The sequence below is a fragment of the Aureobasidium melanogenum genome, assembly GCF_000721775.1.
Source record: "Aureobasidium melanogenum CBS 110374 unplaced genomic scaffold scaffold_5, whole genome shotgun sequence".
Taxonomy (NCBI): Eukaryota; Fungi; Ascomycota; class Dothideomycetes; order Dothideales; family Saccotheciaceae; genus Aureobasidium; species Aureobasidium melanogenum.
Window position 1 is genome coordinate 209412 of NW_024470057.1, and position 27169 is coordinate 236580.

The following is a 27169-nucleotide window of genomic DNA, read 5'->3' on the forward strand; positions in this document are numbered from 1 at the left end:
CGTGATGGTTGTTGGGGAAGGGAAAGCCCAGACAAGACTGGTATACCCCAGGAAATTGTTGGCGTTGGCGACGGCCGTTGGTCTGGCTGACGGCTTGAGGAGAATGGGGTTGGGGGGTCCGAAGCTAGATGTAGAAACAAGAAACAACACTCTCAGTCTTCAGAGATAAGAGATGGTAAGGAGAAGGAACCCAGGCTTGAATTGACTTTAACCAATGCAACGATTTGAGCAGATCCTGTCGATATGTGGAGAGGATTGCAAAAGGGAGATCGCTCGCGTCGCGTTACTGCGTCGTGTTTATTTCTTTTCCTTAACCACTCCTCCTGCGCTTTGCGTCCCAGCTCCCCGGATGTGGCTTGACAGGGATGCCTCTTGATGCAGGATTGCGGTGTGCCTTCCTTTTGTCCAAACCGCCGACTGCTTGATCTCTGTACTTTCTGTTTGCTCCTTCCCTATGCAGCTACTTGTCGTTGAGCGCTGGATCTATGCAGCCGGCCTCGAATAGAAATCTCGTATCCTAAACGCAAACTCTGGCAGACGGGATGCTTAATCTAGCAACCAAATGTTTAACCGTCTTTGTGGGATTTTAGGCCGATCTTTGTTATCCGGCTGTTCGAGTTCCAACGATCCGATCAGTGATTTAGGTCGTCTTCGTTCGCGGCTGCCGATGTCGCTGACTCTGGGGAAGGTGACGTCGAGGGGTTGCTTTCCAACACCAAGGTTTCGCGGAACAGAGGAAGCATGCATGGAAGGACGTCGCTTTTCTCAAAACGAAACATGACAGATGCGCAAAGACTCCCGCACTCCGTCTCTTATCTTCCCCTGATCGCAAACTGCTGTTACGTCAAAGCTGGAAAAAGGCGCCGCCGAGGTAAGTAGGCATCAGCATCTTCAGACCGCAAGAATGCAGGGTCATACCTCTCAATCTTGCCGTGTGACGGGCACGTATCCCTCTCGCATGGCCACGCAGAACAGCACACCCATGCATGAGATTAGAGATTCGCTACAGACCTTTCGTATCCAAGGATGCTTCGCTTCCCCAAGCGCCCAAAAACAATTCGATCACATCCATATCTCCTCGGCCACGTTGCAGGCAAAAGAGTCACCTGCTCATCTTGCTGCTTCGCGCCCAGCTTATCCAGATATTCTTCCATTTTTGCGGGACAAGATTGGTTTGTACGACCAGCCTTGCTGCAAATTGCCGGTTTGATCTGCCTCCCAGATAATTTGCCAACTCTCCTTTGGCGTCAGACCCTGTATTTGCAAAGACGGGTTAAGCTCACCGCAAAAACAGGCAGGTATCTTGTGTCTCGAAATAGTCAGACGTGGTGTTACAGTGGCTGTTACCCACGATCAAGAGTTGTAAGCAGAAGCACCACCTTATCTGACATCAAGTACAGTACAGAATTCCTTACAGCCGGTCAAGTCTACGACTTGACTACAAGTACGCTCATGGGGACCGGAACCCCAGATCCTGTTCTCAGTAAACACATCTCCTCCCCTTCCAATCCTTCACCCCAATTCTCCGTCACCCATCTTGACAAGGAGGAGGAAGGAAGGGACGGGTCAAACAATTGCCGAGCCGAAGCCTCGATATTACTTGCTAACCGAACTCCTGGAGCCGAAACAAGATAAGTAGATCTCACGGCAGTCAAGTCGCCAATGAACTACGCTCCAGACATGCGAAGGAAGAGCTACTTCACGAGTCAAGTGTTTGTATCTCTGACATGTGAAAGATTTGATGAGGGAGTGCATGTGCTTCTGTGGTAGTTTAGTGTAGCAAACATTTCATGTGAGGCTTTCACATGCTCCATACGATTTGAGTAATAAGCCTATCGCACTTGATTGACTGGCAATCATTACTTTGATGCCTAGGAGTGAGATTGCCTAGCCACAAGCACAAATCCGCAACACCCCTTATTCCCCTCTTCCACGCAATATACTTCTTCGAAAATCCTGCAAACTCTCAGTTCAGATCACGATGACTCCCCGACTCGGCCAAAAAACTCTTGAACCCCTGCACGCTCGACCTCCTCGACTGACTCAACCCAATCCTCGGACTATGACTATGACTCCCCTCCACATAACTAGCATTCCTAAGACTAATACTCGGCGGCAATCCCAGATGCGGGATCGCACTGGTAGCCCCCAACACAGGCGTCTGTTTCGGCGTCTGTCTAGGAGTTAGATGCGGGCTAGGACTTGCAGTAGGCCTCAACGCATCTTCATAGAAAGCCCTCAGTTTTTCCGCATCCTTGCAAAAGGTTTCGAGCTTTTGTGCGACGACTTCGGGTTCTACGGATGCTTCGGTGAAGGAGTTTCTGGAGAGCACGCTTTGGGGTTCGCCGGGTTGCTTGAAGGCGCTGATAAAGGGAGAGGCATGTGGTGGCGGTGCCGGAGTCGAAAAGTTGCGCTTTTCGCGTCGGGCAGCTTCGTATTTTGAGACTTCGCGTGCAGCTCCTGAGCGATTGACGCAGAGCCTGTTGGCGGCAAGCATTAGATTGCCATCACCATCGATCTGGAGGAGTAGGCCGCCGGATCTGTGAATGAACTGTGTGTACTGGTAGTCTGGTTTGCCCCACGAATAGCTCACATCGACACCAGGGTCGAAAGTACTGGCTGCCTCGTAGTCGAGGACGAAATCAAATTTCCTGACCAGCGCTCTTTGGTATGGGTATGATTCTTCGTAGGCTGTTGTTCCTGCTTCCAGGTACTGCCTGGGTGTTCCCTTGGGAGGTTGTAATGCTAGCTTGATCATGTATGGTCTTCTGAAAGGATGCACGTTGAAGATGGCTTGACCTTCGGCGATAGGCAACTCAACCAGCTTCAATCCATAACGCTCAACGCTAGTTGCCCAAGACATCAGGGCATCCTCGACAAGCTTTGCCGTGACATTGATCCACTCGAGACGAATGTGGTAGCAGTTTTCAGGATTATGGATGCGGTCGTAATGCAATGTAATAATTTCGGGGCGGTATGACTTCTTGCGATGATCGACATCATATCGCAAACTGCGACTGAGCTCAAGCTTGGGTCTCTTGCTTGAGTCTATTTTTGGAATGCTTTTGTTCGACTCTTTGCTGTCGTTCGTATCAGAGCGAGAATGGTTGTTATCAGATGGTCCAATTGACGGCGACCGCATTTTGTCAACGGGTCCGATCCTCGGCGATTTTGTCTTGTCTATAGGCAAGAATTTTGGCGACGCCTTGGATCCTTCATGCAGTGGTGTTGGAGGGATTGATCGATTCGTCATACCGAACCATCCTGACTTGTTGTCTGGGTATGATGTGGTCCGATACTCAGGCGCGATCTGATAAAAGTAGTTTCCATCTCTAAATTGGTGCTTCTGCATTGCATGTGTAAACAAGCCTTTCTTCATGAGGGCGTTTCCAAGTTTAACTGCGTCTTCTCTCGTTTCGATGTCCTTGAAGTTGACGAGGAGGAAGCTAGTAAGATGATCACCTCGGAAGCATTTCCAGTGTGTTTTGAAGTGCCACCTGCGGTCAGCAACCGGTATGCCTTTTGGTGGATCTGCTTGCAGATGTTGTGCGAGCTTTTGCATGTCAAAATCATTAGTGTGATAGAGCTCGGATTCGGCAAACAGAGCATGACCTGGCTCATCTTGCGACAATGCTTCTGCTAAGACTGTTGCATGATTTCGCACAATGGTCGAAGGGTCATGCGTGTGGTACTCTATGGCCAACGGATTGGGATCTTTGCGCCTCTGCTGCAGGGATTGCTGGTGACGGCGTTCTTCCGGTGGGATGTAGCGATGTCTCTGCCATATTTGCGTGAGCTTCTGTATACCCTCCAAGCGAATCTCTTCTTCCGAGTTCTCGGATACGAAGCCTAGCTGTCCGCTTCTAATCTTGTGATCCACGGGAATCAGGACGAATCGAGCTCTCCAGAAGCGCATGTCCTGTGAACTATGCTCTTGCTTGTATCCCGCAAGGTAATGGTCGATTGCATTCCAGTTGTATGTTGGTCGCGGGTTCTTGAAGATGACAGATCGCATCTCGTAGCCTTTGCCAAGATAAGTGTGGATGTATGGGTGGTACGCCACTGTTGGGTCCACAGCGCCAGTGTAGTCAACTTCTGCCACGGGCTTTCTCCTGTACCTCCGCACCTCAATCTCGCCACTCTCGGTACAGACAAGTAGGTGAATATTATTCCCCACAGTCATCAATACTGTAGCACCATCTTCTGCCATATAGTTCTTGTCAAACACTTTGACCAAGGAAGCTGCTTTGGTACCAGCAAATTCCGTGGCCGCTGGGCCAACGACTATCTGAAAGCCGTGCGATAGTCTGCACGCAATGAGCTCTCTGATCAACGCTTCTCTAGTCTTGGGCGCTTCTGAGACCTCTTCATCATCCAGAGGTAAAATCTTGTAAGGTGACTCTGAGTACTCATTGCGCAACTGTTCGGCAGTAGGAAAGTACTCAGCAGTCAATGGCAGAGAAGCTGGTGAGCATAAAGATTTCCACTTCATCACAGAGGTGGGCACTGGCTTCGGAAAAATGTGCTGCCAACGACGAAACTGACTCGCTATGCTCATATTGTGCTTCTTCGGATTTGAGGGATTAAGCATTGTGAGCCACGGGGAGATGGCGGTCAGAGGTGACAGAACTCGATGGTAGTCGGCTTTGTCCGCAATAGTGTCGGGTGCAGAGTCGGACATGCTGGCAGTTTGGCGTCCAACCTTTGAGACGTCGCGGACTACGATGTCCTCAAGCATTTTCGTCGCGGGTGCACGATAAGTCTCTGCCTTCGTTGGCTCTTCGTCATCTTCTCTCTGCTCCGAAACCACCGAGTTGGATCTGATTGCGATTGGATTGCTACGTTGAGTCATGCTTGCTCTGTCCGAGTCTGCTCGATCACTAAGGTCGCTGATGTCGGTTCGTGCAAGGCTGGCCTGTGATGGCTTGCGCTGTAGCGTACTCAAAAGCTGTTGTGTCAAACTGGAGAACAGACCACCACCAGCAGTAGCTTTGGGAGCAATAGGTGTCGGAGGTGCTTCTGTTGTTGGAGTGCTATGTCCAGCACTTTCGTTGCTGACACTTATGCTAGCTGTCGATTTTGCGGCTCCTAGACCTCCAACCAAGCTGATCTGGCGTGGCATTGGAGCTCTTTTTGGTGTGGATTTCGTAGTACGAATCGATGGTGGTTTTGGCTGATCATTCTTGGGTGGTGGTACAGCACGTTTGGGTGGTGATCTAGTGGCAAGATAGCTAGCGTTTCGTGGGCTTTCTCCAGCTTTGAACTGATTAGGTGCAAAGCTGCCTCTTGACTTTGTGGGCGATGAGCTGAACCTTACAGTCGTGTCCAGACTGCCTCGAGAGGACTCGATCGGCGTCTGGTCCAAGATTGTCTTGACTGGAGGAGAGTCTTGCGTTCTGAAGGGGACTTGCTTGTCGTAAGCAGCCATCCAATCGATAAGTTCTTTACGGGTAGGCATATCCATGTTCGCATGTGTTTCGTCGTCGTTGTGTCGCGGCGAGCCGCCAATATACCCATGGAACGATCTTGTTGAGCCGTAGCTTCCTGGGAGCTCTTCATTTGGTGCAGGCTCGAGATAAAGACGTCCTTGGCGAGTCTTCTCGATGTTTGAATACCCAGGAAGCATCAATGGGATTGCAATATCGCTCATTTCGGTCTCCATTAGACCCATCATCTGCAGCTCGTACATTCGGCAGCTTGTAGTGAACGGGTCACTTTTCTTGGCGCCATTCTTTTTCTTGGAAGTCAGGCCGTATTGGGATCTGAGGTGCTCCTCGTCCGAGTGTCCCGTCCAGAACGACACATCAATCCAGTGTGGCAAAGCATAGCTCCACTGGACTCCAGATTCCATCAATGTGCCTGGGACTTCTTCTTTGTTGTGGCTACTGGCCCTCCGCATGAATCTGCCTGTGCTTCGGGGTGTGGCGGCCATGTGACTTTCCAAGTAGCCTGCCTGTCGAGGCGTGCTGCCGCCTTCGAACGTATAGATATCCGACACAACTGGAAGGCCAGGGAGTACATGAGGGCTCCTGTATCTAAACAAAGGGACAGAATGGAGAGGCATCCTAGCCAATGACACAAGATCAACACCCATGCCACTTGCAACAAGAGAGTCAGTTGTTAGTTTGAGCATATTGTAATCGACTTCGAATACGCCCGAGCCTGGAGTAACAATAACCAAGGAGATGCCTGTGTGTACAAGATCGCGATCAATGTAGTCCTTGGAAAATTGTGATGCAGCAAGGTTGATCGCTTCCAGTATATTACCTCGTGCCGCCGTAGTAGGTTGACCAGCGATCACAGATTCCGTCTCAGTACGGGCCTTTACTGATGCTAACGTTTCCGGAGGAGGACCATAAGCATCATGACCACCTACGACTGACACATTTTTCAGAAAGATTTTGAACTCTTTTTTGAGCTTGTAAAGAATGTCGACCCAGCGGCTGCTTGCTGCATCAGTTGTGACCACTCGGTAGTAATCTCGATATTCGCGTCCATTTCCAGGCGAGCGTCGTGGCATATCCGCGTCCTCGTCTCGGGGGATCAGCACACCTCGTTCATACTCCAGCCGAGTGAACATGATGATGCTGACAAGGTGATGCACATTGAGCCTTTGCCAACGCTTAAACAGATCAGGTAAGAAACCATTGATGACCTTGTTAAACATGATCTCACCGGACCCTTCCGCGTCAAAGTCCCACATCTCGCGAGACATCTGTACAAATATGATATACTTGGCAGACTCGCTGCGAAAGATGGGCTTGGTGGAGGACGAGAAGAAAGCCGAAGTCACCTTCTGCCCATCTACAAAGATATTCTTGACCGTGGCTTTGATGCTGCCGAGGAAGAGCAATTTTTGCCCTTTGTAGACAGACCTTTCGCTTAGTACTGCTACTGTTAGTCTCCACATATCTGAGCGCGCCAAATACTGGTCGCGGAACACAATCTCAACGTGAGATGCGGAGTGTACATCTTCGAATACCTGGAAAGGGATCAGTCATGGTCAAGTGCCTCTGGTGATTGGCCTGTGTTTACCGGAAGGACTATTGCCTGCATGTTGTTCCGGAAGCCAAAAGTTGACGCGGCATTACTATGAACAGAAATTTGAAGCCTAGGCTGTTTTCGTTTCTGCTCAGGAGTCATGTCGCGAGCCACAAATATCAGAGACTTTGCAGAATCTGCATGCTTTTCCATATCCGACACATGCTTGACCGACTTTTTGCTGCCATGACGAAGAGATGTCTTTCCTGGCGTGTTCTCGGGCCGTGTAGCACTCAGGGCTGGCGTGCTGATTGAGAAGTCATGGGTCGATATTCCATTTTTCAAGGCCGCAAGTTTATACAGAGAACCATCGTCAAGAGCCAAGCGATCCGAGTTGAAAACGACAGTCTCTTCCGAGAAACTATCATCGTGAATCCAGAGCAAGCAGAAGTGATGCTGCCCGGAGGACGGCATGATCATGGTTTGTAGCTAAATTCGGCTTGGCGCATATCATCTAGCCATGCGGATAACGAAACCTAGTCATCTCATCGAATATCAGAGCAAAGTTGAGTCGACTTCATGTCGTATTCAATACTGTTTGATGGATGTTTAATTGACAGAAGGTGCGTGGAGCACGCGATTGGAGGCTGTCAGTCAAACAAAGCAAACATCCAAAAGCTTGTACATAGGGTAACCCTGACTCTCTAACACCCCTTCCTTACGAGGCTACACATGAGCACTACGACCGACACCCTTTCAAACATGCAAATTTGGAGATGGATACAGGATGACCAAATTGTCTTGAGATATGTATTTGCCATCTACGACTTTGTTGGATGTTCTCAACGATTTGTATGTTTATTTGTGATAAATGGCCTAATCCTTGTTTATTGACAGATACTGCTCAGCAGACTGAGACTGTAACACCTGTCGGATCCAACCTATCGACACTCTATATTGCGATTCAAGGTGTCCAAAACCACTCTAGGCATCCAATGTAAGTTTATCTAGAAGGGTATCAATCTTGCCAAGGAGAATTTGGTAGTTGATAGCGTCTTGCGCGAACTCATCACCAGCGATCTCACCGTCCAGTGTGCGAATGACTAAGTTGTCGTGATCATGCAGATCTTGTGGTGGTGTTGTACCAGAGTGAACGTCGACGCCCTCGTCTTCTGCAAACATGACCTCGCTAGGATCAAAGACGTCCTTGCCAGGCAGTGCAGCAGGATCCAGTGTTTCTGTCTCATCTGTCATTTTCTCAAGGCCCGAGTCCTCCATTCTCAAACGGAATCTGTCAGACAAATAGTAGCGAATACTATAAGAAATTAGTAACTGTGCTTGTTGTACCAACCGTGTGGCGTATACTTACTCATCGATCAGTTCGACGGTATCAGTTTCTTGACGTCCCTGAATTCTCGAGGCACTCTCCTTGACCAGTTCCGCAAATTCTGGATCGTCGATGAAACGCTCTAATCGATAGGCAATAAATCGAGCACCAAACTCTTCGAGACGATGGACACGTGTGTCCCATCCGGCACGAATGACATCGTAAATATCGACTACGTCCTCGACCGCTGTTTCGCCACGAGGGTTCTCAGACTCAACAACAGAAGCACCGCCGTTACCGAGAGTGGATATAATAACGGCAGCACGCTGTTTCAGCTTCTCGATGAACAAGAGGTCAGCAGCGAAGAGAACATCGACCGCCACCTCTAGCGAGAAATCTGCCTTTTCTGTGTAGAGATACGTCAAAACGATCTCCAGGACTTGAGGTGAACAGTCGATTGGGATGATGTGTAGGTGCGGTGACTCCTGAGCCTCTCTGAAACTGGATGAGAACATGGCGCTGAAGAACTCGGATCGCAATAACATGGCTCGATGGGCAGGGAATAGTACGGACTTGCGTGGTGGGGCTGCTGTCGAGGCCTGCTCTGTCGAGAAGTGTCCAATTGGAATACCATTCAAGGGTCCCTCAGTATCGCGCACTTGCTTGTGCGACGACTGAGACTCTTCTGCTGCGTCTTCCTCTGGCTCGTCGGCTCTGAGCAGAACATCGGCAAAGATGGCATTGTCCCTGTCCCATTTGACTTGATCCGCCTTCTCAGTGTCGGTATGGACTTTGTGTCGTAACACATTCGCTTGGAACCAGATGGCGAACTGATCACGACCACGTGCCATCTCCTCTGTCCTGCGCTGCCTAGCCAAGCGCCTGTCGCCAGCATCAATGATGCTTTCAAACAGCGTGGGGACTTCAAGTTGTTTGCCCAGCTTGTCGATACCGGCAAGAATGGCCTTTTGCTCTTCCTCATCTTCGCTCAGCTCAGCAGATGCTTCTCCCAAGTACAAGTAACGAACGACAGAATTGAAGGACTGAGAAGGGATCTTCGGCGGCAGTTTCCAAGATGTGGTGTCCGGCTGATGGGCGAGCTTTTCGGCGAAGTAGGGAGAGCGAGCAGCAAGAATGAACTTGTGCAGGGCAAATTCGCGATCGTAAGTTGACACAGTGATATCGGCGGTCTTCGGGTCTGATCGTGAGAGCAAGGATGTGGTATGGGCAGCAAGTGGTTGCAATGGATCGGTCGACTTGGAATAGTCATACTGCAGTAGCAGATTACGGATGCGGTCGTTCAAGGCATTGTACAGACAGCGTTCACCTTGGAAGGTATCACGCTCGCACAGGGCGCCGGACTCGAGAAGGTGTTGGCAGACCTCGTAGTGGCCGCACAAACTGGCCTGTCGGTCAAGCCGATTAGTCGTCGGTGTCGAGGTCGGTCTGTGCAGCGGCTTGGTTCACGACATACCAGGATCAAGGGAGTGTAATCATATCTGTCTCTTGCGTTGATGTTGACACCAGCCGAGATCTGTTCCTGGCACACTTTCAAGTCACCCCTGAGCGCGCGTTAGTTTATGAACAAACACTAACCGGCATAACAGGAGATTTACCTTCTGCATGCTTCACAGAATATACGAAAGGCCTCGCTAGTATCGAGCGGATTGTCCTCTTTCAGGTGGCCGCTGTTGATTTGCTGCTTTTCAGCATGCAATGCGGCTTCAAGCTCATGCTTCTTGATGACCATGGCGACTGGAGTGATTTCACGCGACTCGGACTCGACCACAGACCATGGCGTCTCTGCCTTGGAAAGAAGTATATTTTCTTTTGGACGATGCCATCAGCAAGCGTGTATACGGGTGGCGGCGCCCCACTATGCAACGCGGAATGACGATGAGCAGCAAGCAGGACCCTGACAGCAGCAAGCCCGACACAGCACGAGCCTCGCAGGCCAAGTTCGGCAGCGTTGCCCGGTGGATGTTAGTTTGCAAACACGACCAGAAAGCCTCGTCTTTTGTCCCATGCCTTCCCGCTGCTGCTGCTGATCAAGGCTCGCTCAGCTCTCAGCTCTCTGTTCTCCCACATTGCTTCCCACTCTTCCAACTTCGACTGCCACTGGCCATGTTTAGCGCCTAGTCTTCTTGGTCATTTCTCATTCGTCGCTCTGTCGCTTCCACTGCATCTTCTGTTGATTCCTACACAACATCCCTCATCCACCTAGCACAATGGCCGAAACCGAGGCCGAGAAGTACGAAGTCCTGACCAAGATTGGTATGCCATCCTAAACACCAAATAAACTTCTGCACCATGCTGACACACCACAGGTCAAGGGTCATTCGGCATCATCAGAAAGGTCCGCAGGAAGAACGACGGCCTTGTATGTCCTACCACATCCTCCTCTCCCATACCTCACTGCTGACTCACCCAAAAGATTCTTTGCCGCAAAGAAATATGTTACACCCGCATGTCACAGAAGGAGCGCGAGCAGCTCTCGGCCGAACTCGACATCCTACGAGGCCTTCGCCATCCCAACATCGTCGCCTACTACGAGAAGGAGCACCTGAAGGCTTCGCATGACCTTCACCTTTACATGGAATACTGCGGCAATGGTGACTTGGGAATGATGATTAAGGATCTCAAGGCTCGCAACGAATACGCCGACGAGGAATTTGTTTGGACCATCTTTGCACAACTCGTCAGCGCTCTATACCGCTGCCACTACGGCGAGGATCCACCAGATGTCAACAGCAACGCCCTTGGCCTGACCAAGAACGCCCTCCCACTTAAGAGCAAGCAGGCACACAAGATGATTCTTCACCGTGACCTGAAGCCAGAAAATGGTACGTCTTGTGTTTCTTATCTCCTTGTTCATAAAACAGCTAACGCTCTTCTCAGTCTTCCTCGGTGAAGGCAACGCAGTCAAGCTCGGTGACTTCGGTCTCTCAAAGATCATTCTTTCGCACGACTTCGCCTCTACATACGTCGGCACTCCCTTCTACATGTCGCCCGAAATTTGCGCCGCCGAACGCTACTCTCTATATTCCGACATCTGGTCACTCGGCTGTATCGTTTACGAGCTCTGCACGAGAGAGCCTCCATTCAACGCCCGCACACATCTCGAACTCATCCAAAAGATCAAACTTGGCAAGGTTGCTCCGCTGCCACGCATATACTCGAAGGAGCTCTCAGATGTCATCTCTGCGTGTCTTCAGGTCAACCCCAACTCAAGACCTGACACAGCCAGTCTCCTGAACCTGCCGAGAGTCAAGCTCGTACGAAAGACACAAGAAGGCGTCATGATTCTACAACAACATATTACCGCAAAAGAAAACGCCATCGCCGCCTTGAAGGCCGCGCAAGAGAAGATTGCACGATTGGAAGCCGAGAAACAAACCATGCACGATCAAATCGACAAACAGCTCAGGCTGGAGTGGGAGACAAAGGCTCATCTTGAAATCAACCGACAGATGGATGTGGCGGGAGAAAGATTGAGGGAGCACTACAGACAACTCTTCGAGCAGCAAGTTGAGGAAGAAGTCGAGAGAAGACTTGCTTCGCTGCCATCCTCTCGCACCAGCTCGACCAACTCGGCCTCAGACAACATTGAGCCACCGAAGCGCTCCTCAACTCCCACACAAGAGGAACCCTCTTCACTCGTCACCATAGGAGAGGCCGATGAGGAAGGTCCTAGTCTCAACGCCCTATCGTTGGAAGACTCACCACTTATTCAGAGACACAAGCCTCTGAGATCATCTAACAGAACACCCTTCACACGCGCAAAGACTTTTGCCGGCACAAACGAGGTCGCTCCCAGCCCCATGGATATTCAGATGGTTGACCCTAGCCCAATGAGCATCGCTTCGCTCTCCTTGTCACCGCGTAGGAACGCACCTCTTGAAGGAAGCAAGCTTAGACAGCCTGCGTTCAAGGGACCCAACATGTTTGATCGTGCTACTCGCGAGACTAACCTCGCTCTCTTCCCCGAGGACAACGAGGATGAGGAATCTTTTGGCTCAGACGGTGGTTCGCCCATCAGATCAAGACCCAACAGCAGAGAGAACGATCCCTTCAAGGTCTTGGCTCAGCCCTCGAGACCTGGCGTTTCAAGACAAAAGACTATGCCCACTCAACTCCAATCACGCTTGAAGGCAGTACCTAATCTGGCCCCCAGCACTAGACGTGCCGCAGCATCACCTAACCGCTCTCCTATGAACAAGGGTCAAACCATCAGTCCTAGCAGAAGAGCACCCGCCATTCCATCTCAGCCTTCTAAGACCGCGCTGGCCACTAAGAAGGGCGCAAAGAGCGAAGACATGATCAAGACTGTTCACCGCAACAACCTGCAACAAGGCATCCAAGGCCGCACTCTGGTGGAGCTGGCACAAGCTAGAGGCATCGCCAGCCCTTCATCGAGTATCGAAGTGCCCAAGGTGTCGACAAAGGCAACTCTGGACAAAGAGCCTCTGTGGGATCCCGAACGTGATGAGATGCCTTCGCCTTTCCTGATCAAGACTCGCAGAGTTGGAATCATGCCTCGATGAGCGATTGCATCTTCTTGTTTCTGAAATTGTGGATAACGAAAAACTAGTGATACCAATTGTTTCGTTTGTTCGTTCAACGGGGTCTGGAACCGGTTTGGCGGCATAATATTGGGCATTGACATGGAGTTATGAACATCTCCTGGATCTTTTGTCTGCTTGGACTTTTTTCTTCGGAGTTTTGGTTCTCATGATGGTGTATCTGGTTTTGGGTTTTCTCATGGATGGAACTGGAAAGAGGCAGGCACGACAGCCTTTGATCTCTTTGGTTTTCTCCCCTTTCTCTATCTCTCTCCAACACACAATCGAGGCAAGACAGCCGTAGCATACGCACTTGCTCATTTCGTACTCATTTTCGTATCAAAGATTCTCATTTCAAAACATCGATTCATTTCATATGGTGCTAGTCTGTCTTTGCAATCTTCATGGCTTGGAGGAAAAGGTCGGCAGTGTTGGCGTCAATCTTCTTGAGTGCTTCTGCAATGTCGCCTAGGCCTTCGACCTCGAGCACACCATCACCAGGACCGCAGATACGCTTGTCAGCTGTTTCCTCGCCTCTGACTTGTAAGGCTTGCCAGCGCAGCTGTTTCAAGCGACGAACGAACTCGTCCACTTGGTCTTCATCGCCCTCGACAAAGATACTGCCGGGATGACCTGGACGACTGAAACCACTTAACGACAACTCCTTAGACCAAGCTTGGATATCTTTCCGTTTCGAGGTGGCTAGCAGATGGTGTGACCATATGACCACTCGCTTGATCTTCGAAGTGTGTTGCCGTTGATTACCCTCCTGGTCTTGATGTTGGTCTGTACGTGACTTGACTTCTGTCAACTCGGGAAGATAGTCGGTGAATAACGTCACAATCAAATCGAGCATCTCCATGCCTGTCTCTTGCTCCTCGACCACTTCTGCCAACTTTGCTCTTGCGCGTTTGCGAGTCGAGGTATCGACGTCACCGCCACAAGATAAATACACATGCGGTTTTTGGGTATCGGGATAGGTGTCTGGAAGAGAAAACTCGAGGGCATAACTGGCTGTATTTGTTGAAAATCAGCCAGGGGTTTGTTGGTGCAGGATATAGGTGGGTGTACGGTGGATGGACAAGCTAAAGTTTGGGTCGGTGGTTATGGTTGTCGGAGTTTCGAGATCGGGGGGTGGTGTTGTGCGCCAGGAGAACTCGGAGGGGTACATCGTTGTGAGGAGAGTTAGCTCTGCGGCTTGTCGTTCGCGGTTGCCTTCCATTATTTGATTGAGGTTTTGTGAGGATTGTGGTGTGCAAGAACAATGATAGATGGATGATGGAATAGTTAGTGCCAAGACTTGATGGTAGAAGCTCGGGCCTGGTGTTGGTTGGTTGCGGAGGTGACGCTTTTCCAACAGCGCGCATGTGAGAAAGTATCGACTGTTTTTATCACTTTGTCATTCACCTTTACACCACAGTTGCGTCTCAGTCACGACAGGAGAAGCTTTGGAGTCTACATCTGCGCCGCTATCGTTCTCGTTAATCACTTTTCTCGGCCCCAAATCACGTCTTCAACACAGCCATGAACTCGATGCGCGGGGGTATGCAAGTCCATGCTGTGCCCGAGAGTGAAAGAGCACTCGATGCATCTGGCAGACGTCTACCCTGGGGCTATGAGTTTGCCGAGTACGTCCAAGTCGACCTCGTACCCTAAATTAAACTAACTCTTCACAGCGCAGAGATAGGCCGCAGACGAGAACCCGAAGAAAAAGGCCCATTTGGACGCTCAGTACGCCGTCGTGGTTTCTCACGCAGCAAGACAGCAACACCAGCACGCAAAGAAGATGTCGTGCGACAAGAAAACATGCAGACCGAGGACTTCATCTTTGCTAAGTACAAGGACGAGCTCAAGGCAAAAGATCCAGTACAACCTACACAGAAGCCCTCCGAAGCTGCTGCATCACAAGTAGCTGCGGATGCTGCTTCAGCAAAGGAAGCTACTGAGGTTATCCTGTACGGCTTTGGCACAGACTCGCAATGGGCTGCTATCGAGTACTACGAACGCATCTCCAACGGCATCGTCTACGAGGACTACGATCGCCATCCGCCTCACCAACGCTACGACCACAGCTTGACATACAGCCGCGCAAAGCTAGCCCAACGCTCCCTTTCACAAGCCGCTCTTCGCAAACGCAACGCCTACCGTGGAGGAGATCACTGGATCAAAGTCACCTTCGACAGTCCCGAAGCCGCAGACCTGGCTTGTCACTGCTCTCCTCACCCCATCCACGGCTTCCTCGTCTATGCAGAGCCCTTCCGTGGTACTGGTCCTCCCAACGATGCTCCAATCCCATACTCAAATGCCGGCGCTCAAATCGACGGTCCAGCTCTCCCTCCCACCTTCAGCACTCGCGATACTCTAACACCAAGTGACTCGTCCAACACAATGTCCTCAGCAACAATAACCGCCCAACCTACCTCCTCTACAGCCCTCGCACCCACAACATCAACAACCACAACCTCCCTCTCGGCCCCCACACCCGCCCAAAACCGTCCCATGCGCATCCCAGGCGCCACGCGCGCTGTCCTGAAGCCCGCAGACATGGCCTTTGCCGAACCTTCAAAATCCGTATCTTCGTCATTGGCAACCTGGCCTGTGGTCAATCTGTTCGTCGGTACCAAGGGCGATGTGATAGGATCTGCCGTCCCTCGTACTGACGATGGAAACTTTGATTGGAAGAATGCAAGTCTTTACTGGCTCATTTTTGCTTGGTTGGATTATTGGTTAGGCACTGATATGTGTGGTTTAAGAGGAGATGATTAGAACCCCAAGAACAGGATGGGTTCTGTCTGTCTATTATGTGGATTGCTGGAAATAATGGGGGGAATGGGAGGTTTAGCATAGCGTTTGGCGTTTTTCCTGATACGGAGGAGTGTTTGCAAGGAAGGGGACGACAAGATAGAAGAGTAAAAGACACAGTCTCTTCAACGATACCCTTTCAAATCACATTTACGCTTTTCCTCAAGGGCAGGTGCTTTGGATACTTTGTTAGCAACGTATGTGCTTCAAGAGCACTCAGAGCATAATAGATGTTGGAGCGACACGCAACTTAGCAAGGAAGGCCCAGGGAGTCAAGGGCAGGAAGAACGATCAGTGATTTCATTGGTTGCTATTAAACATTAAAGCTACTCTTTTTCTCTGTCTGTCTCATTCTCATTCTCCTTTGACAAAGCCCAGTCTAGGTCATCTCCAACAGATTCCTTTACTTTCCTGGTCGCTTGCATCTTCAAAAGGAAGAAAGATGCTGGAGAAGAGACAGATTGTCGACCGAAACATTCTCCGTGCAAAGACGGAGGGAAGAGCTGGCTGTCTGCGATGAAGATGGGGAAGAAAGGAGGCATTAGCCATTGTCCATTATGCATTAGGTATTAGACATTGTCGATCGGCAGCCCATTGCGCCAGTCAGCCTCATATCACCCGCGACTAATAGAAGAATGGAAGGAGTGATAAACCAGGAAAAAGATGAGAACTCCAGAAGAAAACGCGATGTGGGTATCATGGAAAAGCAGCAGCGATATGCAAGAAAAGCAACAAAGAAAGCTGAAAGGGCTGCTGCCGCAGTTCCAGGAGCAAAGGGAGGCAGGGAGTTGAGGTCCATGCTGAGGTGTTTATCGTCGTGGAGACGGTGAATAAAATTCTCCAAATGCAGAGTTGCTAAGAACAACGCCCAAGCTACCTAGTCGAGGACGTAAAAGGCATGGCATGAGCTGAATCCATGCATAGGGGCAACATGATCCCAGCTAAAGTTCGCAGGGCGGCCTCCGCCATTTTTCTCAATCTTGTCGAGGAGCGTAGAAACATAGTTGTGGTTTTCGTGATACGGTTGTGGAGGTAGACGAAGACCAAGAGCCTGGCACGGAGATTGAGCGCGAGGAGATGGCGGCTTTGGGACACGACGATGTTGCCGGTGGTCCAGAAGAACTTTGGCCGTCTGATGAGAGCGAAGAAGTTGTGGTTGCGGTTTGCGGCTCTGAAGAGGTGGAGGTCTGCTAGTATCTTGCCCTCGAGGATGAGAAGTAAAGTCAGGATGCTCTGATTGCCGCTGTGGGAGGTGTGTACCAGCATGAGGAAGTCGATTCTGCCTGACTTGAAGAGGACTCGGGGCTAGACGCTTTGATGATGATAGAGGCGAGAGTCGTGCAGAATGCTGCGGCAAACGATCGCTTATCTTCACAGTTTCAGCAAGCTTGTTCAAGTTGACAAGGGTTGCAACACTACCAAGAGATGCCATGTCCTTAGTCCCATCAGCACAAACGGTTGAGCTCGTAGCACTGTCAATCTTCGTAGTCTCGCGACTCATCTGTCCTTCACCCTCATCCTCACTATCAGACACAACAGCGCCTGATGAGCTGGAGCCCGAGAAGAAGACAGAAGGACGTGCAGGAACTGGCATTCTTTTGTGTTGTTGCTGCTCATCTGGTTTGCGTAGCTTCTCCTGTACAGTTCCCTGAGATTGCGAAGAGGACGGACCAGAGAACAAAGCTGTAAGATGCGATACATTTCGTTGATGCAAGATTTCTTGTTTGCGAAAGCAGACCGGGACCCTTGCACCTTTTGTATTCCTGACGCTTGCCCTGAATGGCTCTTTGCGAGGTTCTTGCTTAGGTGTCGTGTGTTTGACATCACATGCTGAATCGCATCTGGGATGAGCAGTGTCTGTAGGAGAAAAGGTTATGGACGAGATGTCAAAGCCATGTTGGATAATGCAACCATCTTCAGTGATACTGATGCCATTGTCATCCTGTCCCTCGTCTGAGCCAGTGGGATCAGCATCTTGAGTCTCGGTTTTCTCCAGCCCAGTTGTAGATCGTGTGCTGCGCAGAGTCTCTTGACGGGGTGATTCGGGATAGGGCTGTTCGTCGCGGACGGCACAATCATTTGCGATGCGCACAGCGGTATCCCGTATCGCAATAATATCGTCATACGTCAAATTCTGTCGATGCAGTGTTGGATGCCGGCGAGGCGCGAAGCTGTTATTGTTTCGATTGTTATTAGAATCGTCATTCGAGAAGTCTTGGCCTGTGTGAACGTCCAAAGGATCCGAAGACAACACATGAGGCTGATGGGCTCGAGGCTCAAGTTTCGGCCTGAGATCAGCCCTGATTCGCTCAGCTCGGTGCCGGAGCTCATCCTCGTTGTATTGAAACGGGCATCGCTTGATTCTCTGAGGAATGTGCGCGGTTTCGTTCAGCGATTGAGGAGTCTGGAATCGAACATTCTTGTGTTGTGGAGAGTGTTGCGGTTGTGAATTAGGCGCACTGCTTGGTGTAGTACGCGGTGTGGGAGGGAAGCAATTGCCACGGTTCTGGTAGTTGTTGCAACTTCTTTCGAGCTCTTTTCGACATTTCTCCAAATTATATCTTCGAGCCGGTCCTGGTTATTGTGTTGGCATGAGTCGCGTTGGTTGGAACCTTGAAGACTCACCTTTGCCAGCAATCTTTTCGTAGACGTAGTCCATCTGGCAACCTCGAGATTACTCAACGATGATTTCGTGCAAAGAGACAAGAAGGGTCGTGGTTCTTTTTGCCAGATGGGTATACGATTGGACGCGTCGAAGTGATGTGATATTCAATGTGCGCGGCCGCCAATTGCGACAGAATGTGATGGTGAAGCGACTGCGCGTTGGTGCTGTAGATGAACGCGACAGCAATGTAGGCGAGCCGAAGGGATGCTTTGAGGAAAGATGTGAAGTAGATGCTGTCCAGAAAACATACGAGGTATCGCTAGGCTCTTCAAGCGACTGTTAACTGGAATTTTAGACGCGATGCAGGACTTGAAAGATGCATTGACTTGTGTTTGTTATGCGTTGCGAGCTCCTTCGCGCTTGCCGAGTCGATTTTCCGATCTTCTGATGACCAAAAGAAATACACGGAATAAGGATCTTGAGTGCGAGCGAGATATGTGAAGGAAAAGGAAAATGGGACGAGGTAGTGATAGGAAAAGACAGGTGAACAGTGCTGGAAGAATATAATATCTGTGTGTGATGTCTTCTCAGGAGTGAAGGGAAAGCATTTCCAGGCCCAGCTCTTTCTCACTTCGGATAACACCCAGATTCAGCCAAACTTGGCCCTCGAAACGCACGCATTTTGCATCGGTTCTTTTGCATCACTTACGATACACCGACTTCCCAATCACTTCTTACCGATGTCAGCCTGGCTAGAGCCCAGAACTGCTGCTGTTATTGATGCACCAAGTAGACCGCATATCGCCCATCTCACTACAGAACGTGTTTCCTTTACCTTGTTCGAAGAGCAGTGAATACCCAGATTCAATGAAATCAACATGTCGCGTTTATGTTTTGTCATGCGTCGCAAGGGAGAATCTTGGTCAAGCTGAAGGAGAGGTCCAGGATGGTTTCTTGCAAACGCCGCAAAGTCCGACGTGGATTCACCACGAGCGTTAGTCACACCAAGCAGACATAGAGTAGTAAACATCTCCTTCAAACTTTCACGACTCACGAACTCATCAAACCATTAACAAAACCTCAAAATGCGTCCGGACGGCCCTCGTGATACCATCGTCGGTCCCGACAGCGGCCCTGAGCCACCATTCCCTCTCAAGTTGAACGGCGAAGTTGTCAAAGGCTTTGGCCGCGGCAGTAAAGAGGTTAGTAGAGCGCCATTTCTGACAACCACAAGAACATAAGTTTTTTGGCCTCCTTCAATTCTCACAACACAAGAAAGAGAGCCAACACAAAGACAAAACACAAAACAAGACTCAATACTGACAACCATTTCTAGCTCGGCATCCCTACAGCCAACATCCCCCTCTCAGGCCTCACAATCGGTGGCCACGAAAAAATCGAGTCTGGCGTCTACTACGGCTACTGCTCTCTTTCCTCCACCTCCACCATCTACCCTCAAGTCATGTCCATCGGCTGGAACCCATTCTACAAAAACACAGTCCGCAGTGTCGAAGTCCATGTCCTCGAGAAGTTCGATGCTGATTTCTATGGTGCCCATATGAATCTTGTGATATTGGGATTCATAAGGCCGGAATATGATTACGTGAGTAAGGAGAGTTTGATTGAGGATATTGAGTTTGATGTGGGTGTTGCGAGGAGGTGTTTGGAGAGGGAGGGGTATGCTAAGTTCAAGGAGGATCCTTATTTGTTGGAGTTTGAGGGAAAGGGCAAGGTTGCTAGTTGAGAGGTGGATGGTGGAATGATGGAGAGGGAAGTGTAGAGGACGAGCTCGGCATAAAGATCGGCATTGGATGCTATCATGACAATACACGATAGATGCTGGCGAAAGAAAGTGAAGAATTTCAAGCATAAAAGATACGTTTACAATTGCTATCGACTTGTAAGGTGAACAGCCCACCGAGCTTGTACAGCTAATCCGATTCCTAATACAGGTCCTTTCCCTAGCACCGAGCCCATCCCACCAAGCCATGTATCGAGTCCTATGAGTTATCCAGCCAACGCCACGCTAAATCACAAAAGAAGCCATGAAGAAACACAAAAACTCTTCGCCCCAATGAGCCAGTCTAGCTCAAGTCCATCTCGTCATCTGCTGTGGATTGATGCTGCCCAGAACCACCAGCTGCACCACCAGTCTCATCTATGAGATTCATGAAGATATTATCATACTCATCGTCATCGCTACCGAAAGCTGACGAACGATCATCGTATGCTTCTTGACTGTTCGACTGCTGGTTTTGACGTTGTTCATCTTCTTGCATTAAAGCGACCAAGGCTTCCAGCTCTTCATTTTCTTGTTGTAGAATAGCATCGGCTTCGGGGTCTAGAGGATAGTCGAATCGCGATTGTGGATCCCATGCCGTCTGGCTGTTGTATGTTGGCAGGTCGTACTCAGAGGCTTCTTCTGCTTCTGCAAAGTCGGGATGTAGTTGTGGTGCGGATCGTACTTGTTCGGCTTCCCATCGTCGCTTCTCTTTCAGGTAGTCGAGTCTGGCCATCTAAAGGAAGTCAGCACAAAAGTTGACACTGGTGTGCTATCGGGATCATACGTCGTCTATCCTCGAGTCCCACTTATTGTCATCGCGAGACTGACGGACTTTGCGCAAGAACATGTCCCTCCGGCGTTCGCGCAATGCATCGGAGCGTGGTATAGGGGCTGTTTTCACCGGCCGAGACGAGAAGGGTACATGCGATTGCTGATTCTGTGCTTGCTGGGGTGCTGAGGTGGCCATTGATGTGTCGAAGGACCAAAAGGAAGTAGATGGACTTTTGACATTTGCACGTCGAGGAGAGAGTGGCGACGGCACGCTGGGCAAGAATTTGTGCGGCTGAGATGAAGCAGATCCGTAATTCGAAGTCGCCAGCATGTTTGAAATGCTTCTTGATCTTAAATTAATCGAGTATATCGTCCTTGGACAAAAATATGGTCGCTCTTTCCACGTCTCTGCCGCCGATGGTGAGAAGACGCGCCTGGTTCGCGACGGCGTAAGATTGTAAAGTCGAGCCGAGGGTCAATTGATACGACGTCAGCGTCTTGGCGTCGGGTTTGCTCCACCGCTCTTGGTTTCGTGCCCGCTTTTTCCTTTGTGTGCTGTAGCATCGTATTCCACTCCTCTCGGCCAATGTCAATCTTTGCTACAATTGACACATGTCCATCATGCATGTTACCGTAGCCTTTTGCTCGCTTCACTGCTCCTCATCAACTGAGGGCGGGGTCGTTGTTGTAGCACTCAGGATGCGACACTACGTATAATCAGTGATTGCCAGTGTTTGCTGGAAGTGCATCTGCTTCCATCACTTACTCGACAATATGGCTCATTTTTGGGTACTGTATGGCTTGCTGAGCTTTCAGCTCGGCTTTGCTCTGGCTCAAGAAGCTGACGTTCTTCACTACGTTGATCCACTCATAGGCACAGGCTTTGGAGGTTTGAACCAAGAGAAGAAGGGCGACACCCGCTCCTATGTTGACAATCGAGCAGGTCATGTCTTTGCTGGTGCTACTCTGCCTTTTGGTATGCCTTTCCAATTCCCGCGAGGTATTCAACTCTTGCTGACTTTCTCACAGGTATGGCCAAAGCTGTCGCAGATGTCAATGGTGAAAACCAGGGCGGTTATGCGAGCGACTACAGCAATATCACCGGCTTTTCACACATGCACGATAGCGGAACTGGAGGGTAAGTTCGACCCAGTCTTTCTCAATTCACGTTTAAAGGATGAACCACTTCTACCTTGTCATCAACCCCTCGATACCCCTTGAGACCACCTAGAATTCTGTCTGATTACAATCTTCAATACCCAACCTCACATCCACAATCTGTTTTGGGAATATATCTGACCAACGGGTAATACAGATCACCCTCGCTCGGCAACTTCCCTCTCTTTGCGCACCCTGGATGTCACAATGATGACCTCGATCAATGCCAATTCACGTCTGTCGATAGAGCTACTCCTCAGATCAATGGCTCTATTGTTGCAGAACCAGGATACTTTGCAATCACTCTTAACAATTCTGTCCGTGCCGAAATGACTGTGACGAACCGTACTGCACTCTATCGTTTTTCCTTTCCCAAAGGTACTGCAGACATGCCTCTGAGTCCGCTCATCCTGGCAGATCTGATTGATCTGCCCAAATCTAGAAGTAACGGATCAATTTCTGTGGACCCAGAAACCGGAAGAATAATCGGCAATGGAACCTTTAGTCCTAGCTTTGGCATCGGAACATATGATCTTCACTTCTGTACCGATTTTACTGGCGCAAGCATTCGCGATACTGGTGTCTTCATGAACAACAGGGCTGGCCCTGAACCCAAAAGCCTGAGTGTTGTACCTGATGGGGTCAACAACTCTCCTGACATACTCCCTGCTGGAGCTTGGGTGCGTTTCAATGCGCCTGAAAACAATGCTACTCATATCTTGGCTCGTGTTGGATTGAGTTTTATAAGCACTACCCAAGCATGCTCGAACGCAGAGAAAGAAATCTCTGGCTTTGATTTTGACAACATCCACTCTGCCGCACGTCAGGCTTGGACAGACAAGATGAGCGTAGTATCAGTCACACCAGGCAGTGTCAGCGATGAATTTCAGACCATTTTCTGGAGCGGGCTGTACCGTGCTTCTATCAGCCCGCAAGATTACACCGGCGAGAACCCTCTGTGGGACAGTACAGAGCCTTATTATGATTCATACTACTGTATCTGGGATTCATTCCGAAGCATACATCCCTTGATTACACTGTTCGACCCGAAATCGCAGGCTCTGATGATCAGAAGCTTGTTAGACATATACCGCCACGAAGGCAAACTTCCAGATTGCCGAATGTCGTTGTGCAAAGGATTCACCCAAGGTGGATCTAATGCCGATGTCGTGCTGGCTGATGCATATGTCAAGAACCTGACCCAAGATATCGACTGGGCACTTGCATATGAGGCTGTCGTATCAGATGCTGAAGACGAACCAAAGAATTGGGCTGTAGAAGGCCGAGGAGGCTTGGCTAGCTGGAAGTCGCTGGGCTATATCCCTGCCGATGACTATGATCCATATGGCGTTGGGCCATTTACACGCAGTATCTCTCGCACAGTTGAGTACGCATACAACGATTTCTGCATCGCAGAAATGGCACGTGGTCTTGGACATACCTCGGACCATGAGAAATACATCTCGCGCTCAGAGAACTGGAAGAATCTCATTAGAGAGGACCAAAACTCCACTATCAATGGCACACAAACTGGCTTTACTGGATTTTTGCAACCTAAATTCTTGAATGGTACTTGGGGTTTCCAAGACCCGATCTTTTGCTCGCCTCTGCTCAACTTCACTTCATGCTATCTCAACCCGGAAGGTCATGAAACGTATGAAGGGTCTGCATGGCTGTATACAACTTATGTTCCTCAAGACATGGCTTCTTTGATCAACACTCTCGACGGGCCAGATTCATTTGTCAACCGTCTCGACTACCTTCACGAGAGCGGCTTGCTCTACATCGGCGACGAGCAAGGCTTCCTCCCAGTCTTCCAATACCACTACGCCGGTCGTCCTGGCAAGAGCGCAGCAAGAGCACACTCTTACATCCCTTCCCAATTCAACACAAGCGTAAACGGCATTCCCGGCAACGACGACTCCGGCGCCATGGGCTCATTCATTGTCCTCGCCATGATGGGACTCTTTCCCGTCCCAGGCCAAAATGTCTACCTCATTACACCTCCCTTCTTCCCTGAGATCAGCATTACGAATCAGATCTCCGGTAATAAGGCTACTGTCCGCAATGTCAATCTCGACACTGAGTATAAGAATATCTATGTCCAGAGTGCAACGCTCAATGGGATGCCATACGCAAAGAATTGGATTGGACATGAGTTTTCTGTTGAAGGGGGTGTGCTTGAGTTGACCCTTGGGCCGGTGGAGAGTGCTTGGGGTACGAGGTATGAGGATTTGCCTCCCAGCTTCTCTACTGGCTGATCTACTGCGGGAAATTCTCAACCATGACATGCGTTTTTGTTTGTGTGTTGCAGGATCCCGAGAGATGTTGGGGACAATGTCGAATTTATCTGTGAGAAGAACGATGAGTAAAACAGTGGGAGGCTTAAGCACCTATAAAAATGTGTCAGCACTGAACGAAGAAAATGCGGTGCCGCTACGTTCCCTCGAGTGGTTTCTGATCTTGCCAGTTTTTTTTTTTTTGCAAATTGCCGATTAGTCCCATTCCCACATGCACTGCTCGAGATCAAGCTCATCAGACCAAACGTTGTCTCCAGCCTCGATACGACGAATACATTCTTGTCTGCTCATACCGCCCGACTGCTCATGCAGGTGGTAATGGCAAACAGACTCGAAGCATGCTTCGTACCTCTTGAAATTTCTCCGGAGAGACTGGCGTCTGAGGGAAATATCAATCAAAGCTGTTCTTGGTAGATCCCCTTCCACAAGCCGACGTCTGATCTCGGAAGTATCCTTGAGTTCTAGAACTAGATTGTCCACGAGGAGTTGATATAGCTTGCTGGTATGCGGAATGAGAGGGAACAGCCACGCTATGTCGTTCAGGCTGACACTTGTAACCGCCCATCGTGAAGCTAGCATTGTAATAGTGTCGTTCAGTAAAGTTATGATGCCACGTTTATCTGCGAAAACGTAAAGCTCAAGCATGTGCCTCTGAACAGCTTCCTTCTGAACACCAGAAGGCATTGTTCTCGTGTCTAGCCTCTCTTTATAGAGCCAAGCAACGTACGTGCGAAAGACCGCCGGGTCTTCGTCGTCCAGTGTGATTTTCTGATCGCGTGTTTCGGCGAATCCGTTGTTGAGAGCAGCCTTGAAGTATGTTGAAGAGTCGCAAAGGAGCTTCTTATGAATATTGAATCGTTGGACATTCCCTCCCTTACCCACAATGATCTGGGCAGTTGGACCAGTGATGGCATCTCTGTGTGAATTTGATCAGTGATCTACTGAGCCAAATGCATTGTTCTTCGAGAGCGCACGGCAGCAGGTCGGGATCATGCTAACTTACAGGAGCGACATGTTGGACGGATGTTGGTGAGTTGGGTTGATAGAAGATCGTCCTGTTGCAAGTGTGTAGAAGAAGAAAGAGAGATCGCGATGCCTTTGCGGCGGTGCGTGCAATAAGAAAAGTGCGCTTGCGGTGATGAGAGCTGAGGCAGTCGCGCTGTTGATTTGTTGTAGTGAGTCTGTCGGAGCTGCCGATGTTGCTCAGAGAACCTTTCAGAGATAACGAGTTGTGAGAGAGCTTTCAGCAGGCGCGAGAAAATCGTAAGTGAAACGACTATAGAGCCTAATCACCTGAGTTTCACTTGGTGAAGGCTGTGGCCAAATATAATGAGCAATGAAAGAAAGACGATGTCAGCCATTCATAGCAGGAGACGGCGCGACAAGAGTAATTGTGCATGACGAGGTATGGATATTGAGTAAAAAGAACACAGAAAATCACGTAGGGATACAAATTTGAGGCAAAGTAACATTGATACCATGAGTGGAGAGCTTTCACTCAGTATTGCTGAGATATCAGACCGGTTCCTCCCTCCTCTAATCTGTGGAAGCCGTCAACTTGTTTTGTTGTTCACCATTTCCACTTGACCTGTCGGAGTTCGTCAATTGTGTAATGCACCCATGTATTGCAGCCTCTTTCCACCCTGTCGGCACAATCCACTTGTTCACTCGCATTGCCGTTATGTTCATGATAGTGGCAGATTGACTTGATGCACTCGTCTAGCTCCTTAAAGGAATCGGGAAAGTGACGTTCCTTATGGAACAATTCCAGCATTACATCTTGCGAATGACTGCCGAACTCTTTCCATTCTTTCTGACTCCATGCAACAAGCCTAGATTGTAGGAGTAGGTTATCCAGTGTAAGTTGGTAGAGAGTTGATTGTGGTGATATTAAAGGGAGACAATCTCGAGTGACACTCATGTTAATAACTTCCTGATCCCAGTAAGAAGCCATCATGGTAACGACGTCATTTGCCAGATCCAGAATGCCTCTTTTGTCTGCGAAGATGTAGAGCTGGAATAGGTGTCGTTCCACCTGGGAAACTTCATCAAGGCATTCGCGCTTTAACTCCTCTTGAAGCAGCCGAACGGCGTAAGTCCTGAAAATGTCGGGATCATCGTCATCGAAAACGATTCGTTGCGTCGTAGTTTCGGAGAAGCCATTGTTCAGCGCGGCCTTAAAGTACGTGGACGATTTGCAGAGCAGCTCTTTCGGAAGGGTGAAGACGACGGCGGATCTTCCTGCTCCGACGATGATTTCGGCGAAGGGACCAGTGATGTTTGCGCTGTAAACAGCAGACGGTCAGCGCAAGTCAGTCACCAGTCTGTTGTAAATCGTGCTTACCGGACGGACATGGCAGGTAGCCGGATATCACAGCTAATCCGATAACGTACGAAAGTGTGAGGATGTGCTAATCTCGGCGCACGGTGTTGCTTGATACGAATGGTGATGTGCGTGTGTAGAGGGTTGGTCAAGGGTTCTGAATTGAGATGAAGTTGTTAGGCTGGCTGGTTTGATTGAATTGAGAAAAGGAACTGCTCTTCGGCCTTACCAACATGTTACTGCTGCTAATGATCTTGAGTTGTTGCACGTTCAGTTGTTGTAGATCATGGGTTTCACAAATGCACTAGCAAGACGGACATTGAGATGCGACAAGTCGTCAAGCTTCATGGATGAAGCTGCGCTCAACTCACTTGCCTGTCACTGGTTTACACATGTCTTGAGAAATCACTCAACTTTGTTCTCTCTTGTTGCTCACGCCCTGATTGTTGTATGGACTATTTAACCCTGGAGTCGTACCGACAACTATACCTGATAAGATCCTCATACTCACGAGTCATTTTGCTTGAAGCAATCAAGCTTGGAATGTCAGCACAAAT

The 27169-nt window shown here is 49.7% G+C and overlaps 11 protein-coding genes across 11 annotated transcripts; 4 read left to right on the forward strand and 7 right to left on the reverse strand.

Annotated features, from left to right (window-relative positions):
* Positions 1-1966: 1966 nt before the first annotated feature.
* M437DRAFT_64224 (uncharacterized protein) lies at positions 1967-7461 on the reverse strand (the record flags this gene model as incomplete). Its single annotated transcript, XM_041024386.1, has 2 exons — positions 1967-6982; positions 7036-7461. 2 exons carry the CDS (start codon positions 7459-7461, stop codon positions 1967-1969), a joined length of 5442 nt encoding a protein of 1813 aa, XP_040881602.1.
* A 504-nt stretch (positions 7462-7965) lies between these two features.
* On the reverse strand, positions 7966-10058 carry M437DRAFT_73533 (uncharacterized protein; the record flags this gene model as incomplete). The annotated part of the gene is made up of 4 exons (XM_041026044.1): positions 7966-8296; positions 8351-9714; positions 9783-9870; positions 9925-10058. The coding sequence occupies 4 exons, from the start codon at positions 10056-10058 to the stop codon at positions 7966-7968; spliced, it is 1917 nt and encodes a 638-aa protein (XP_040881603.1).
* Positions 10059-10536: 478 nt separating this feature from the next.
* Positions 10537-12852, forward strand: M437DRAFT_43787 (kinase-like protein; the record flags this gene model as incomplete). Its single annotated transcript, XM_041020808.1, has 4 exons — positions 10537-10582; positions 10636-10688; positions 10743-11151; positions 11207-12852. 4 exons carry the CDS (start codon positions 10537-10539, stop codon positions 12850-12852), a joined length of 2154 nt encoding a protein of 717 aa, XP_040881604.1.
* A 400-nt stretch (positions 12853-13252) lies between these two features.
* Positions 13253-14041, reverse strand: M437DRAFT_43393 (DUF1115-domain-containing protein; the record flags this gene model as incomplete). Its single annotated transcript, XM_041020736.1, has 2 exons — positions 13253-13884; positions 13942-14041. 2 exons carry the CDS (start codon positions 14039-14041, stop codon positions 13253-13255), a joined length of 732 nt encoding a protein of 243 aa, XP_040881605.1.
* Positions 14042-14394: 353 nt separating this feature from the next.
* M437DRAFT_43819 (uncharacterized protein) lies at positions 14395-15636 on the forward strand (the record flags this gene model as incomplete). The annotated part of the gene is made up of 2 exons (XM_041020816.1): positions 14395-14498; positions 14547-15636. The coding sequence occupies 2 exons, from the start codon at positions 14395-14397 to the stop codon at positions 15634-15636; spliced, it is 1194 nt and encodes a 397-aa protein (XP_040881606.1).
* A 913-nt stretch (positions 15637-16549) lies between these two features.
* M437DRAFT_64229 (uncharacterized protein) lies at positions 16550-18331 on the reverse strand (the record flags this gene model as incomplete). Its single annotated transcript, XM_041024387.1, has 2 exons — positions 16550-18246; positions 18298-18331. 2 exons carry the CDS (start codon positions 18329-18331, stop codon positions 16550-16552), a joined length of 1731 nt encoding a protein of 576 aa, XP_040881607.1.
* A 1031-nt stretch (positions 18332-19362) lies between these two features.
* M437DRAFT_43333 (riboflavin kinase) lies at positions 19363-20021 on the forward strand (the record flags this gene model as incomplete). The annotated part of the gene is made up of 2 exons (XM_041020727.1): positions 19363-19479; positions 19614-20021. 2 exons carry the CDS (start codon positions 19363-19365, stop codon positions 20019-20021), a joined length of 525 nt encoding a protein of 174 aa, XP_040881608.1.
* A 340-nt stretch (positions 20022-20361) lies between these two features.
* M437DRAFT_43851 (uncharacterized protein) lies at positions 20362-21027 on the reverse strand (the record flags this gene model as incomplete). Its single annotated transcript, XM_041020821.1, has 2 exons — positions 20362-20793; positions 20845-21027. 2 exons carry the CDS (start codon positions 21025-21027, stop codon positions 20362-20364), a joined length of 615 nt encoding a protein of 204 aa, XP_040881609.1.
* Positions 21028-21605: 578 nt separating this feature from the next.
* On the forward strand, positions 21606-24250 carry M437DRAFT_43835 (alpha-1,2-mannosidase, putative subfamily; the record flags this gene model as incomplete). Its single annotated transcript, XM_041020818.1, has 4 exons — positions 21606-21720; positions 21772-21807; positions 21861-21969; positions 22147-24250. The coding sequence occupies 4 exons, from the start codon at positions 21606-21608 to the stop codon at positions 24248-24250; spliced, it is 2364 nt and encodes a 787-aa protein (XP_040881610.1).
* Positions 24251-24862: 612 nt separating this feature from the next.
* Positions 24863-25213, reverse strand: M437DRAFT_15174 (uncharacterized protein; the record flags this gene model as incomplete). Its single annotated transcript, XM_041018799.1, has 1 exon — positions 24863-25213. A coding segment is annotated over one exon (351 nt), but the record flags the coding sequence as incomplete, so codon positions are not given.
* An 849-nt stretch (positions 25214-26062) lies between these two features.
* Positions 26063-26644, reverse strand: M437DRAFT_82601 (uncharacterized protein; the record flags this gene model as incomplete). Its single annotated transcript, XM_041027780.1, has 3 exons — positions 26063-26121; positions 26192-26574; positions 26634-26644. 3 exons carry the CDS (start codon positions 26642-26644, stop codon positions 26063-26065), a joined length of 453 nt encoding a protein of 150 aa, XP_040881612.1.
* Positions 26645-27169: the final 525 nt, after the last annotated feature.